Source organism: Chenopodium quinoa, unplaced genomic scaffold (assembly GCF_001683475.1).
Source record: "Chenopodium quinoa cultivar QQ74 unplaced genomic scaffold, ASM168347v1, whole genome shotgun sequence".
NCBI classification, from domain to species: Eukaryota; Viridiplantae; Streptophyta; class Magnoliopsida; order Caryophyllales; family Amaranthaceae; genus Chenopodium; species Chenopodium quinoa.
In genome coordinates, this window is record NW_018742484.1 from 2,883,526 (window position 1) to 2,899,181 (window position 15,656).

The 15,656-nt window shown below is 34.9% G+C and overlaps 2 protein-coding genes across 2 annotated transcripts; one reads left to right on the plus strand and one right to left on the minus strand.

The window, feature by feature from the left end:
* Nucleotides 1-3,283: 3,283 nt before the first annotated feature.
* LOC110719259 (putative cyclic nucleotide-gated ion channel 8) lies at nucleotides 3,284-6,557 on the plus strand. The gene is made up of 6 exons (XM_021898154.1): nucleotides 3,284-3,874; nucleotides 3,959-4,171; nucleotides 4,431-4,738; nucleotides 4,853-4,964; nucleotides 5,105-5,341; nucleotides 5,453-6,557. Exons 1-6 carry the CDS (start codon nucleotides 3,308-3,310, stop codon nucleotides 6,170-6,172), a joined length of 2,157 nt encoding a protein of 718 aa, XP_021753846.1. The 5' UTR covers nucleotides 3,284-3,307; the 3' UTR covers nucleotides 6,173-6,557.
* Nucleotides 6,558-12,405: 5,848 nt separating this feature from the next.
* Nucleotides 12,406-14,914, minus strand: LOC110719388 (AT-hook motif nuclear-localized protein 22-like). The gene is made up of 2 exons (XM_021898316.1): nucleotides 14,336-14,914; nucleotides 12,406-13,935 (listed from the first exon to the last, which is right to left on the minus strand). Exon 2 carries the CDS (start codon nucleotides 13,888-13,890, stop codon nucleotides 12,943-12,945), a length of 948 nt encoding a protein of 315 aa, XP_021754008.1. The 5' UTR covers nucleotides 13,891-13,935; nucleotides 14,336-14,914; the 3' UTR covers nucleotides 12,406-12,942.
* Between the last annotated feature and the right edge of the window lie 742 nt (nucleotides 14,915-15,656).

Genomic DNA, 15,656 nt, shown 5'->3' on the forward strand with positions numbered 1-15,656 from the left:
TGGAATAGACTTTGATAAATAAGCAAGGGGAGATAGTGAGGGGGTGGGGATGTGGTCAGATAAAGGATGATTAAGCGTGAGTGCATGAGTTTTGTGATGGTTTTCTAGTTGGTAAAGAAATTGTGTAAAAAATAAAGAAAAGATAGCTTAGATTGTGTCATTGTGGAATTAAAATAGGGAATACAATAATGCATGAAGATTATATCATCAAGTGTGTAATGACAGAAGATGAATCATAAGTAGGCCATTGCCAAAAATACCTCCCTAGTTCCTTTGCTCAACTTTTTACAATATTAGTGATCTCTTCCTTTCCAAAAATGAAGATTATTTCCTTTGTGCCGTTAGCATGCCCACAAGTAATATGTAAGATTGTGTACATGTACAAATCCTGTAACTTTTTATGCGCGCACACTTTTGACAAGCCTGAATGACGAGTTTCCCTTATTCACTCAGTGTGAGAACACAAGAGTATAGAAAAAAGACTACTCGCATTCACACAAATACACAATTGGTTTGCAAATGAACCTTGCTGCCTATTTATAGGCCACCTTCACCCGTAAGGATGCAACTTTCCGAGCTAGAACGTTCCCACCTCTAGAACACTCTACACAATAATAGAGTTCTACATGATTCTATTGCAAAATAATCCTATAATATGGGATTCTACATAATATGTTCTAGATAAAACCTATAGCTATCTCGAAATATTTATCTAGTTAATTAACTTGCTCTCCTTTGTTTTCTCTACACATTCACAAAACCATCGCTGCTGCTATAGTGCTATATATCTAATGATAATGAGGAACACGGGTTCCATTATTTTAATTATTTGCTTAGCGAGATCCCATCACTCGTAAAATATACTCCGTACTATATAATTGTTTAAAATCACAAAACTCATGCTCTTAAAACTAAATGATAATTTATGTAATACGTATCACACTAATAATTATAAGGATAGATGTTAGAAAAGAGAACACGGCCAACAAGTATAATTTGACTAAGGACAAAATTAAGTAATTTTTGCCCTAGTTGATATATTGATTGGCCATTAAAGTTGCCCTTTTTTTTTTTGGTGGAGTTAAAGCTTGACCTCTTTGTTTTGTCCAATTGTTTGTTATTCGAGACATTCAATTTCCAATCATAAACAACAGGAAATAAAATTATAAAATAATGCAAATCAAGAAAGCTTAGAAAAAAAAAAAGAAAAAAAAAAAAGCAGCCCCACTTGATGATCGACTGAATGCTGATAACATATCCAATCCAATATTCTAACTTTAATTAGTGTGAAAGAGGGTGTATCATTTGCCATTATAAAGAACTAAAGAAGTTGCACCCATTCAAGGCAACTAGGCAATTAGTTCGTTAAAACGTCTTCCATGAAACTGAGCAAGAACAAATATGATACTCCCTCCGTATTTATTACATGCTTCATTGTATACCGATGTAAATCTTTGATTAGTAATATCTTTAATTATCAATAGATATAAATTATAACAATTGAAAATTAATAATCTATTTATTGAGACGATTCCAGCTAGTATCCAAAAAAACTACTTCATAATTTTTCTTATGTAAATATCACAAACATGTAAGTCAAATGAATAGTGCAAAAAGTATAAATAGAACAAGTAATAAAAAACAGAGGGATTAACTACCTAACGAATAGAAAATAAAAATTGCTACTCGCACATAATTTTTATGATATAGTTGACTCATATCCCGTTTTAAAGTATTTCGTTAGCTTAGAACCTTTGATAACCTTTTAGGGTGAATCGGTGATGGCAACATAAAAGTTTATTTATTTTTATTATTATTATTATTATTTTTTAAGGAGAAATCTTGCTAGCAGGGGAATTGGGGATTTTACTCTTGCTTGGAATTAAAATTAAAACCCGAGTGAAAGGAAGAGGACCACCAGCCATTAGGTCAACACAAAGTACTCTAAGCTAATATTCCGTAATAAACTACGGAGTTCCTCAAAAAAAAAAAAAAAAACAAAAAAACAAAAAAAAAAAGGAGTACAACATATATATATTTGGAGACTTGGAGTATTTTTATTTGAATGGAGTATTGCTATTGTCTTTAATAAATTTTTAAATTGTGAGGATTTTTTATTTTTTTATTTTTTAATAGAAGTAATAAAAAAAGGTCCTAACTAATTTGCTAAAAATGCTCTCAGATTCTTCCTTGCCTTCCTCCCCCCCTGCATCTCCAGAAAATTTCTCTCTAACATCTCTATGTCCTCTTCATTCTGGTGTTGAATTTTTGGTGCCGTAATCTTTCAATCATGCCCTTTACATATTAAGGTTTTGCGCCTCTCTATCTCTCGATTTTATTTTATCTTTCATGTCCTGAGATAATCAAATAATTTATGCTAACGATTATTACTAAAAAATTTAGTCACGTTTTAGATAAAGAAACTTACAATTTTGTATTGTGTAATGTGTTTGTTTATATATTGTAATGTGTTTGTTTATATATTGCACATGTACATTTGTTATGTTCAATTCAACGTAATTTATTTCTTATTGTTACACAAAATTTTGACAACAAAACTATTAAATAAAATGGCACGGCTTCTCTAGAAATCGAATAAATCGAAGAAGCTCCCGACTCCTTCATTTGTGCATACTCCACATTGCTCATATGATAGAGCATATATTACTCTTGCAATTGTGTCATTATGACACCTTTTTATGTTAAAATGAATGTGTTCAACCAAAAGCGACACAATGTCTAGACATCGAGTCATTCAAATTGTTGTAATAAGGTTCTCCTGTACGTTTTTTAGTCGATTTTGCTATGCATAACTTGTACAATTCTAGTGCAGGATTATTTTGTCAAGTTGGTGACATTTGATATAGGCAGTCGTAAAAATTAGTTTCGCGACTGAAGTATTGACAGTCACAAATATTCAGTAGCAAATTCAACAATTTCCTGTAGTTTATAAAGAGCTTACATCCTCAATTTGCTTTAGTTGATCTTCTTCTCCACGAATTTAGATATGTCGGCTTACAAGTCGCAGGTTATGAATGGTCAAAGAGAAAAATTCATAAGGTATGTGAACTCATTATCTTGTTGGATTTTATGTTCATTATCAACTTAAGCTATAGGTTGCTCTGCTTTAGCATCATTGATCATTCTTATACTAATTGTTCGTGTTGGATTTTGTTACCATGATTCTGAAACAAGTTTTATATCAAATATATAAACATCTTTTTTTAGACATAATTTTACTAGTCTTGATTTTACTTAAAACTGTGGCATGTATAATGATTTCTTATGTTTTGACAGACTGAATAAAATGGACTCATTCTCAACAAAGAACAATGACTCTACAAATCGTTTCGCCTTCAACATAGAAGGACTGAAACGTAGTGTTTATAAGTCCCAAAATTCAACAAGGTCTTTTAATATAGGAATGATGAAACCTCGTGGACTAAGGACATTTGGTAAATCACTAAGATCAGGGGTTACTCGAGCAGTGTTTCCAGAAGATCTGAAAGTGTCTGACAAGAAAGTATTTGATCCTCAAGATAAATCTCTTCTTCTATGGAATCGATTCTTCGTTATATCTTGCATCATTGCAGTGTCTATAGATCCTTTGTTCTTTTATCTACCTATAGTTGAACATCAAAAGAATTGCTTAGGCATGGACTATGGGTTAGCTGTTACAACTACGACTTTGCGTACCATGATTGATGCTTTCTATCTTATTCACATGGCTTTTCAATTCCGTACTGCATACATTGCACCATCCTCTCGGGTCTTTGGACGTGGTGAGCTTGTGATTGATACCGGAGAAATTGCTAAACGTTACCTACTGCGCTATTTCATCATAGATTTGTTAGCTGTTCTGCCCTTACCACAGGTATAATATGTACTTGTAATATTTCTTGATGCTGTCAAATAGAGGCAATGTTACACCATTGATTCGTCGTTCTTGGTTGTGCAGATTGTGGTCTTAAAATACCTTGTTAAAGCTCAAGGGAAAGGTATACTAGAGACAAAAAAATGGTTGCAAATAATTGTATTTGCACAATACATTTTTAGATTTGCCAGGTTTTATCCTCTGACTTCTGACTTGAAAAAGACTGCTGGTGTATTTGCTGAAAGTGCTTGGCTTGGGGCTGCTTATTACTTGCTTTGGTACTTGCTCTCTAGTCATGTAAGTGCGTTCATTTGCTATTACAATCATTGTAAGTGCGTTCTAGTCTTGTTGTGGTACGTTTTGGTACGTGGAACAGACATGGGAAGACAATTCGCTACCTGATTTTGTTAAATTAGTCTAAAAGTGTACCACTAAACCATGTACCATGTACCAATTTGTAGTTTGTGGGGGTATTGGTGAATTTGGTAACAATGGCCATGTTTTTTTTGTTTTAGTGTTGAAGGCTATATGCTAAGTATTTTACGCATCATTGCAGATAGCCGGGGCGCTATGGTATTTATTTGCTGTGGAACGTATAGACACATGTTGGAAAAATGCATGTCAAAGTCAAGGTGATAAATGTGATAACGATTTTTTGTATTGTGGGAATCATGATATGGCAACTTTTGAGGTGTGGAAAAATATTAGTGTCGATGTTCTTAATAAGATGTGCTCAGTTGAGGAAGAAGATTCAAACTTCAACTTTGGAATCTATACACAAGCACAATCCTCTAAAATCGTCGAATCTCAAACATTTGTCAATAAATTTTGCTACTGCCTCTGGTGGGGTCTTCAAAATCTAAGGTTATTCGCGACCACGTAACATTTTTGGTTCCGCTAAATATGTTAGCTATTTAGCCTTACTTTTGAACTCGTAAATTTGTTGCACTAACAGTTCAAAAACATCAATTTCTGCAGTACATTGGGTCAAGGGCTACAAACTAGTACCTATCCAGGAGAAATTATATTCTCTATATGTCTTGCTATATCCGGACTTATTCTTTTTGCACTTCTGATTGGAAACATGCAGGTAATTCTTAATTTGTACACGATTTTTTGTTCGATCACTCGTCAGTTTTACCTGAAAATGACACATTATTAAGCCAAATAGGCGTAATTCATGAAAGAGATGTGACTTTTAACTCTGTAACCTCATGCTGTCGTTTGCAGACGTATCTTCAATCGCTTACTGTTAGGCTAGAGGAGATGAGAATAAAGAGGCGCGATTCAGAGCAATGGATGCATCATCGTTTACTTCCACAAGTTCTTAGGGAACGAGTTAGACGATATAACCAATACAAGTGGTTAGAAACACGAGGAGTTGATGAAGAAAGCTTGGTTCAGAGTCTGCCAAAAGATCTTAGAAGGGACATAAAACGTCATCTTTGTTTGAATCTAGTCAGAAGAGTAAGTGTCTGAACTGTCAACTATACTAACTGTCGGACTGATTTCTTTGAATTTTGGTAGCTCTAACTTCAACTTAATATGTATTTCAATTGTGCTTGGTGGTATCTTTAGGTTCCCTTATTTGCAAATATGGATGAACGACTGCTCGATGCCATATGTGAGCGACTGAAGCCTAGCTTATACACCGAAAACACCTTCATTGTCCGAGAAGGAGATCCAGTCGACGAAATGATCTTCATCATAAGAGGACACCTAGAAAGTGTAACAACAGATGGTGGAAGAAGTGGATTTTACAACCGAGGATTGTTAAAGGAAGGAGACTTCTGTGGTGAAGAGCTTTTAACATGGGCCTTAGACCCAAAATCCAGCATAAACTTACCACTGTCAACAAGAACTGTGAAAGCTCTGACAGAAGTAGAGGCCTTCGCCTTAAGAGCAGAGGAGCTGAAATTTGTTGCAGGTCAGTTTAGAAGGCTTCACAGTAAACAGGTGCAGCACACCTTCCGTTTCTACTCTCAGCAGTGGCGGACGTGGGCAGCTTGCTTTATACAAGCTGCTTGGAGACGCCACATGAGGAGGAAGATAGCTGAGCTTCGACGATTAGAAGGGGAGGAAGAGGAGTATGGTGATTATTCGGAACAGGAAAAGAGGTCAAGTAAGAAGCGTAGAGCCAAGGGTGATGATAGTGGTTCTAGCCTTGGTGCTACCATCTTTGCCTCGAGGTTTGCTAGGAATGCTCTTCGTGGGGTTCATAGACTTCGTAGTGGGAACAGCACCACCGGCTTGGCGTTGCAGAAGCCTCCTGAACCTGACTTTTCCAACATTGATTGAGGTTTGTAGTCATTGTTTTAGTTAGCAGTATAATCTTTGTTATGTGTAGAGTTGTACTATGTTTTGCTCGGGTCAATTAAATTGTATAGTTAATTATATAGTTTGAATGGTATTAGATGATATTGAATGTACTCTATCGTTTGTGTGTTACATTTTGAAATGACTAGAGGAAATTGCCTAGAAAAAAAAGATAATTGAAATTTAAAGAGGCCTCAAAGAGAGATAAAGCATATGAACTTGACGATTGTAGGTGAAACGAAGAATTTGACTCCTGATCTTGTTATAATTTAGGTTTACTCGGTTAAATCGTGAGGAACAAAATTTGTTTGACGTCTTGCATATAATCTACTTGAATTCTTCCAAACACCCCCTAATTTATTCTTCGCATTTTCTATTCTCCAATCCCACACCTTTTTTTCCTTCTTGTTCACAATCTCTCTATCGCAAAATTTTGTTCTCCTCAATTATGCATTTCAGAAAAACTTATCTTTACATGATTAATTAAATTTATTTGCCACTTCATTTAAGTCACGTTTTTTTCAATAATTCTTTTGTTATTAAATTATTTTACTAAAAGACAAAAAAAAAGCTATTGTTTCTTTTAAAATAAAAACAATACAACTTGTCCCTATATACTTAATAACAATGACTTTTTCCTAATGCTCTATAACTTTTTTTATTCTTAAATAGAAAGTTTGCTTGATTTTAGTTTTTCAAGAAAAGATGAAATAAACAATATTTATTGGTACTATCAAGATTTATAATTGTTCTAATGGATTTTGTAATGGACCATTTTTCATGAGTGGGCCCGTCTTCTTTTAGAAATAGAAGTATGTTTGGGCTAGGAATTTTAAGAACTTTCGTCCAATCCTTTGATTCTCAACTGTCAACTCGCTTAAGCTTAAGCACATACATCGTCAATTAGTAGTGACAAAATTAATTTGTTATCCTCAAATTTCACTGTTCAAATGTTCCATTCAAGTGGGGAGTTTGTGGACTCATATTTGATAGGAGTAGCACTGTCAAAACGGTTTGACAGTTCGGTTTCGATTCGGTTTGAAAATGAGTCAGTTTGAAATCGGTTCAAGTGCCTTACGGGTCGGTTTTGGTTCGGTTCAAATTATTATCAGTTCGGTTTAGTTTCGGTTTATTCTTAAGCGATTTTAATTCGGTTTGGGTAGTAAATGGTTCGGTGCAGACGGGTTGCGGTTTGTTAACGGTTTGGTATGGACGGTTTTTATCCCGGTTCAAACGGTTTTGGGTTAGAAACGGTTTGATTCTTTTTCGGTTCAATTTTTTCCAATTCGGTTCGTTAACGGGTTCGGTTCTTATACGGTTTAACAGTATTCGGATCGGTTCGGTCTCGGGTTTACTAAAATATGATTCGAGACAGATTTCGATTTCAAAAAATCGGTTTTTAATCGATTCGGTTCTCATTTGGGTCGGTTGGTTTCAAGCTAGAATATTTGGAGTTTATTTTTCAATTGATGAATTAATTAATCATATTCTTTAGGATATTTTGGTTTTTAACTCCAGACAAAAGCATGAAAATGGTTTTTAACACCCTAAAAAAAGTTTTATTTTATCACCAGATAAAAAATTAAAACTTTGAAATTACCACCATTTAACGGAAAGTGTGACGGAAAAGTGAGATGGGTCCCACAATTTTGTTTTTCCTCCAATTTTCACCTCTGCATTTCACAAAATTTAAGGACCACCGCCAATCAACAAATTGATGCCTAAAAAATTGAATAAAATAAAATAAAAATTAGAGTGCGAGAAAGAGAGAAATCATACCTAGAAATCATACCCAGTACTCATAGTCATTAGGACCACCACCACCACCAGACACTTTCCGGCGTTCAATAACCTTAACTGGAGGCACGAGAGGAAGGCAGCGATAGCAGAGATAAAAAAAATTCAAAGAAAAAAAATTCAAAAAAAAAAAGGAAAAGAAAAAAAAAATCAGAACATCTAAATCACCGGATATATGCCTTATGCCTAAATCACCGGATTTCTGCCCAAATCACCGGCGTTCAATGACCCTAACCCTAACTCCCTTATTTCTTTCCAAATCACCGGATTTTACTGCCGAAACTTGGCCGGTTTTTTGCCTGCAAAGTCACCGGGATCTGGGTGCGAATTCGACGGACTTTGAGCAGCGAAAATTGTCGAATTCCAGCCTAAAATAGCCGAATCTTCATCTACAAACACACTCGGATCTTTACCCTCGAATTCCAAGCCTTCGAATTGCTGGTTTTTCGCTGTTTAATTCGTCGGACATTGCTAAAAACAGACGGAGAGAGAAAGAAGAAGGAGAAAGAGATCAGAGAGAATGAAGGAGAAAGAGAGGAGAGAGAAAGAAATCAGAGAGAATGTCGTGTGAAAATTGTTGGAAAAACAAAATTGTGGGACTCACCTCACTTTTCCGTCAAACTTTATGTTAAATGGTGGTAATTTCAAAGTTTTAATTTTTTATCTTGTGTTAAAATAAAACTTTTTTTTTTGGAGGTGTAAAAAACCATTTTCATACTTTTGTGTGGTGCTAAAAACCAAAATATCCTATTCTTTATTATAATTTTTGTATTGACTTTAATTTTCTTTTGAAAGATCAAAGGATGCAATCATCTATTCTAAAATTTTGAGAATTACAATAACAGGAGTACATCATAAGAATTGGATTAGGCCAGCTTTGGTCTAATATAATTCTGAGTACAATATATATGTAGCACTTTGATGATGTTGTTTAATGAGAAGACAAAGATTATTTTTGCTTAATCCATAATTACATAAAAAAAGTCAGTGAAAACAATAATGTACTCCGCATCTGTAGTAAACATGTGTGCATAATTAGATTTTATATAAAATCATTTTAACGTGATTTATAATCTTCCCTTTATAGTAAGTGGTTTGATTCATAAACGGTTCGGTTCATAAATGGTTCGGTTCATAAATGGTTCGGTTTGTACACGGTTTGGTGCAAACACGTTACAGTTTGTTAACGGTTCGGTGTAAATGGTTTTTATCGCGGTTCAAACGGTTTCGGGTTAGAAACGGTTTAGTTCATTTCGGTTCGGTTTTATTTGAGTTCGGTTTAGAATTGGTTCGATTCCTTAACGGGTTCGATTCTTATACGATTTAACATTATTCAGATTGGTTCGGTTTCGGGCTTACTAAAATACGGTTCGGATCAGTTTTCGGTTTTAAAAAATTGGTTTTTAATCGGTTCAGTTCTCATTTGGGTCGATTGATTTTGGACAGTTAAACGATTTCGGTTTGAAATTTAACAGTGCTAGATGGGAGAGCTGTTACTTTTTAGGAATAACTCCGGACACGGGTGAGTTCGTTTTCTCGGTCACTTAAACAGATAAAGATATGAGCTTACTTACAACGTCTCATAAACTATTCGATGTATTACAGATTGGTTTTATTAGAATGATCTCTAAATGAGATTTGATATGAGATTTTTACAGATTGGTTTTATTAGAATGATCTCTAAATGAGATTTGATATGAGATTTTAACAAATTGGTTTTATTAGAATGATCTCTAAGATTTGATATGAGATTTTAATTTTCACCGTGATTATTACGAAGAACTACCATTGTCCATTAACGAGTAAACTTTTTGAGTTTTTGTGCTTGTAATATTGTTCGTTACCTTGCTTACAATGAACCTAACTATTATTAGCACTGCTTAAACTGTGAGTTCAATGGTGATACGTGGTGATAGAGCTCATCGGAAAAAAAAAAATATCTTGGCTAATAAATTAAATGTTCTTAATGCACATAAGATCAAATATATATATATAGGTCATCTACTTATTTTGGTTATGGATGATAGCCATTTTACTAATGATATGTTGGTGGTTAATTATGTGATATATCACATCAAAAGTTGAAGATCAATTTTCATGTTAATGGAAACACAACTAATCAAATATTATCAAAGCCAAAGGTGATAAAACCAATCCGTATATTATCAAATTAATGATGAATAATCAACTTGGATCATACCCAGTATATGACTTTGTCCTAATAATTTTACATCAAATATGTGAGCCCTTTGATTTATTTTTTCTCCATACTTTGCACTCTTCCAATCCAAATTTGATTTTACTAGCTTTATTTTATTTTTTTTCTTTATTTTTTTCTTTTTCTTTATTATTTTTTCTTTTATTTTTATTTTTATTTTACTAGCTTAAAGTATTGAAATTAGACTAAATTTCTTTATACGTATAATGATTCATGTCATTGTTGTTAAAACCGCGATCCGGATCGTAGATCCAACTTTTACCAAACGATCCGGATCGTTAGCAAAATCGCAATCAAGGTGGGATCGTAGTAGGATCGTATAGGATCGGTAGGATCGTACGATCCCACCCGATCCTACAAATTAACTAAATGGCGAGGAATTTCAGCCCAAGTTATGGGAGGATCGGATAGGATTGCGTAGGATCGTACTATCCTACCAGATCCTATCTGATCTTACTAGATTTTTAGATAATTTTGTATCTAAATTATTTTTTGAGTAGCATTGTCTTAAACATGGCTAAATATTTCAAAATTATTGGTTTTAGCATCAATTTTACTCCGAATCACATGTACCAAGTAGTATTATAGTTTTTAATCACCCCTTTTATGAGTTTTTGTAGGATCTTACGATCCTACGATCCGATTTTACCGATTCGATCCTACCACCCCTTTCGATCCAAAGTAGGATCCCGATCTTGACAATTATGATTCGTATGACTGTTTGTTTAACTTAATTTTCTATAGATAAATCTAAATTGTAATTTATACAAATATATGCTATCTGCCTATGTTTAAGGCATAATAATGACTTATAATGTTGTATATACTATATAAAACTTCTTTAGGTTATTTTTGTTAATCAACGCCTAGACTATTGGCACAAATGCACCACATCGGGTAAAAGAATGTCACTTAATGTTCATTGTGCACCAAAAGAACACAAGTACATAAAATGAATAACAAGTACATATGTGATAGAACATGACATTTTATGTGATAATAGAACATATTTTACATTATTTTGATCTTAATGTCATGCTCTCGTACATAACCACGTGTGTTTACAATACTTAAATGGTATAGCATTGATAATTAGTATTAAAACCATGCATCTAATTTGATTATTAAGGGTGTCTTATATTAATTTTACTTTTATTAATTCAATTCAACTTATAAAACAATCTCACAATAACTTACAATAGAATTGACAATTTTTTTTCCTTAAATTTAAATTTAAAAAAATGAAAAATAAATTAACTTTATAATCTCCTAATAACATATACAAAACAGATGAACAATATCACATAAGACTATCCCGGCCCTTAATATAAAGTTTAACTCCGCAATGTTCCTACATGAAATCCAAAAGATTGGACAGCTTATAGTATAGGAATAGAGCCAAAAACAAGAAATAGGGGGAATAGGAACATTGATGGAAATTAAAAAGTGGGGTAATCACTTAAGATTGAAGCAAGCAATACTCTTTGAATTCCAATCCGCCCTTTTAGAGGTGTTTCTACTACTGGGGTTGCATAGCCTGACTACCTCGAAAAGGAGCTCTCATCTGTTTTAACTGTAACGGCAGTGCACGTGCAACTCAGCACCCACAATCCTCATTCACCATCTTGTCGACTAACCCATTTATGCATGCCACTGCTTTCTCTCTCTTCTTTATGTTTTCTCAAATTTAAATTTTCATTCATTCTCGTAAATGGAATAATCTATCAGCCATCCTATACTCCTCACTCACTTCCATTGATTTCTTCGTTTGCTTTTAATGCTACTCTGCGCACACTTTCACTCCACCCCCTTTTCTCGGAGGTCTTTTACCCTTTCTTATTTTTCTACTTATCTTCCACCATATGGATTTACATTCATGCATGAAAGAAGGAATGTTGGTACCTATTTTCTTTTACTCCCCCCCCCCCTCTGAAGTCGGTAATATGACAACTAAATTCGGATATAGATGGGAGGTGGCCTGGTGGTGTGTACGTGTTATTATATTATTGGGGACAACGGACAATCCTTGCTCTCATATGATGGAGTGTCGTGTGGTTTAAATATGTGATTTGTTTTTTCTCAACTTGTTTTATTAATGTTCAATGATCAAATACGAGTAGGTTGTTAAGAGGAAAGTTAGAGGAAGAATACAAATATGTAAAGGATGTTGATTATGGTTGGAATTTGTGAGTAAATGAGCTTTGGACCAAGAATAATTTCCAATGAATAACAATGTACATTGATATATCATCCTCAATCAAAATTAATAAAAGCATCATGCAATCTCACAAAAATAATTAAACACCAACTTCAATGACCAACAAACTACCATCAACTTAAAAGTAAGGAGAAAAAAATTGCAGCAATGGGTGCACCAAACCTAAATCTCCCCAAAAAGAAACAAAAATAAAATTAAAAACACATGGCAATTAACAGTTTTTTCTCATCGATCAGCACTCATCTTCTACCTACAATGTAAGTAAAATTTGAAAAGTAAAAAAAAGAAAAATTCCTAAAATGAACCTCTTGATAGCTACTTAGCTTGCACTACCAACAATTAACCAAAGAGTTTTCTCCAAGCGAAATACTTGACTGACCTTTCTTTTCTTGGTGATTCATTCATTGTATTGCACCGTCCTTGCATTGCGTTCATCACGTGACCAGCACCCCCATCCACAATTAGTTGTCACATTTGCGGTTCAAATTACAGATAAATATTTCCAGCTGCAGGGAATATTTAAAATGGAGGTCGGCCAGAGCCCCAATACCCCTCCGGAGGCATTTGGACGGAGTTAAGCAGATTAGGCGGCATCCCTTGGAACAACCCGGCCCCTCCGTTTGGATCGTTTCCAAGCAACTGCTGAGCTGACGGCGGCATCCCTTGATGATCCATACCACCACCACCGCCGCCAAGTTGACCTCCACCACCTTGCATTCCTCCCATAGGCCCACCGCCTTCTTGGTCTTCTTCTAAGGGCAATCTTTCATAAGCAGCATTGCTAAAAGAAGCAGCCATAATAACAACAGGACCAGAAGCCAACAATTGCCCCACCACACTACCACCCACAACTTGTCCCTGCCCGCCCGCTAAGTATATGCTAAGCCCCGTAGCAGCGGGCGGAGCAGGAGGTGGAAGAAACGACCCTGCCAATGATAAGATCTCGAACCTCCCGTGGAGCGTGACAACGGCGGGAGGACCGCCGTTGCCACTAGAGGTCGAACCCGGCTGGCGTATAGTCACATTAGCAACTGTCCCAGTTCCACTAAGAATACATACACCTCGCTGTCGAAGGCGAGCAAAGGTAGCAACACTTTCCATTATGTCACAACCATCGGACACCTCCATAACATGAGTTCGGAGCGCGTTAGCGCTATCTCGAGTAATGATGATAGGCGGCTTAGGCTTGTTCTTAGACCCAGCAGGTCTTCCCCTCGGCCGCCTCGTCATCATATTATGATGATCTCCACCTCCATCTTTGGAATCTTGGTTGTCGGTGCCGGTATTATCGGTGGTGCTCGTAGTATCATCGTCTCGCTCTCGTTTACCAACCCCGCCGAGGCGGGGGGAGAGTTCAGATTCGGAGTTGTTCTGAGGTTGGAGTTGGTGGAATTGGTGGGGGTGGAGATGGAAAGGAGGTGGAAGTGAGTGCCCATGTGCCGATGCCGAAATCGGGTCCATATTCATCCAACTATTACTCAAGCCTACCTAGCTAGATCAACTTGTTAAGAACTGAAAATAAAGGAAATACAGTACTTTGTAGAAAGTAATAATTAATATAATTAAGAAATTAAACAAGGCAAGAAATAATCTTGACAAGTATAATTAGTGGGTGATTAGCAAACATAGTGGAGGTATAAAGGTTAAGAAATGGAGCGGAAAGGAAGTTTAAATTAGTGGAAGTACAACGGATGGGTTGGATGTATAGTATGTAATATATATGAGTATATCAATCAAAGCAATATAAGCTAAGAAGAAGACTTTTTTGACAAACTTTTTTTGGGTTTATCTAACTTTTTGCTGGCTTAGCTAGCTAAACTTTGGTGCTTTGTTACAGCTTTCGAAGGTGTTTTTTTTTTTTTATTCTATTGAAGCATAGAAGAATTGAAGAAGAAGATTATAATAAACTCACCATAGTATTTGAAGTTGAAAATTGTAGCTAGGTACTCAAGTCTGAAAGGAGCAATAATATACAATAATCGATCCGAAACGGAACCGAATGGATTGGCTAGAGAAGATGAAGATTTGAGAAGAGAAATGGAAGGATGAAGGGAGTATGGGTGTTTTTGGGAGAGAGGTGGTTAGGGTTAGATGAAGAGAGGAGGAAGAGAGAAATGAGTTAATGATATGATGGGGAGGTTGGGTTTTTGGTAAATATAAAAAAATAAATAAAAAAAAATAATAAAAAAAAAGGGTAAAGAATAAATGGGGTCCATTTAATTTCAAGTCTTGCGCCTCCCTCTTTTCTTCTCTAATAATATTGCTGTCTATGTCAGTTGTATCATGAGAGTGTATAGGCCAATAGTTTCTAAACCATCATTCAACTATATCCTCCTCTTGTAGGTTTTATTTGCCTCTTTTTGATTTTGTTCATTTTACTAGATTTTTTCTTCTTTTGTTAGATTGTTTGACTTTCTTTTTTTCCATTTTACAAATAAATTGATGGCTTGAAATTACAACTTATTTATAGTCTTAATTAGCATCATTTTACATTTTGAAAATTATATTTCAGTGTTCGTTGGTTCCGTTTGTATATATACAAAGTATTGTTAATAGTGTTGGCGACTGAAACGGCACGCATATAATATGCACCTACTTGTGCAAGTCGAGTTTTGGAATTATGCTTACTCACAAGTACATGACTAGCATTAATTGTTAATGAGATGATTGATATAAAAGGGTTTTGGAGATGTTGAGTAGGAAATAAGAGTGTAGGATCCCTAAATTGATATATAATCAATGAGTGTAATGATTACATGGTTTAAATGATAACTTTTTTTGAAGAAAGGTTACATGATAATTAGTTGTATCCCAAAGTGGCCAATAGGGCAGTATTCTCTATTGAGATTGCGATTGTAGCCTAAATAAGTAGGCTTTACCCTTACTAACTCTATTGAAAATTTATACACTTATTGATCATCTATAATTTTCCTAAAAGAAACTGTATTTATATGACTTATGGCCGTTATCAGACTCAATCGACTCAACCTAATAAATTTGATCATATATTCTTCATCAATGACCCTATTGATATATATTTGGCCGAGGCCAGGTATGTACTAAAATATCTTTCACCAATCATGCAAGAGTCTAATCAGTGTAAGTTATACATCCATTAAAGTAAGATATTTTTAATTTGAAACAACGTTTTTAGGTTAATAATTCAATGTGTGCCCATTATTTAACCCAAGGACACTTAATTAAGCAAATAAAGCTTCCTAACACGTTCATTT

Bases quoted from the DNA above. Each gene is read 5' to 3' on its own strand.
- LOC110719259 (XM_021898154.1), top strand. From the start codon at position 3,308: ATGGACTCATTCTCAACAAAGAACAATGACTCTACAAATCGTTTCGCC. The intron at 3,875-3,958 runs GTATAATATGTA...TTGGTTGTGCAG, and splicing joins CTGTTCTGCCCTTACCACAG to ATTGTGGTCTTAAAATACCT. The intron at 5,342-5,452 runs GTAAGTGTCTGA...TGGTATCTTTAG, and splicing joins GTTTGAATCTAGTCAGAAGA to GTTCCCTTATTTGCAAATAT.
- LOC110719388 (XM_021898316.1), bottom strand. From the start codon at position 13,890: ATGAATATGGACCCGATTTCGGCATCGGCACATGGGCACTCACTTCCA.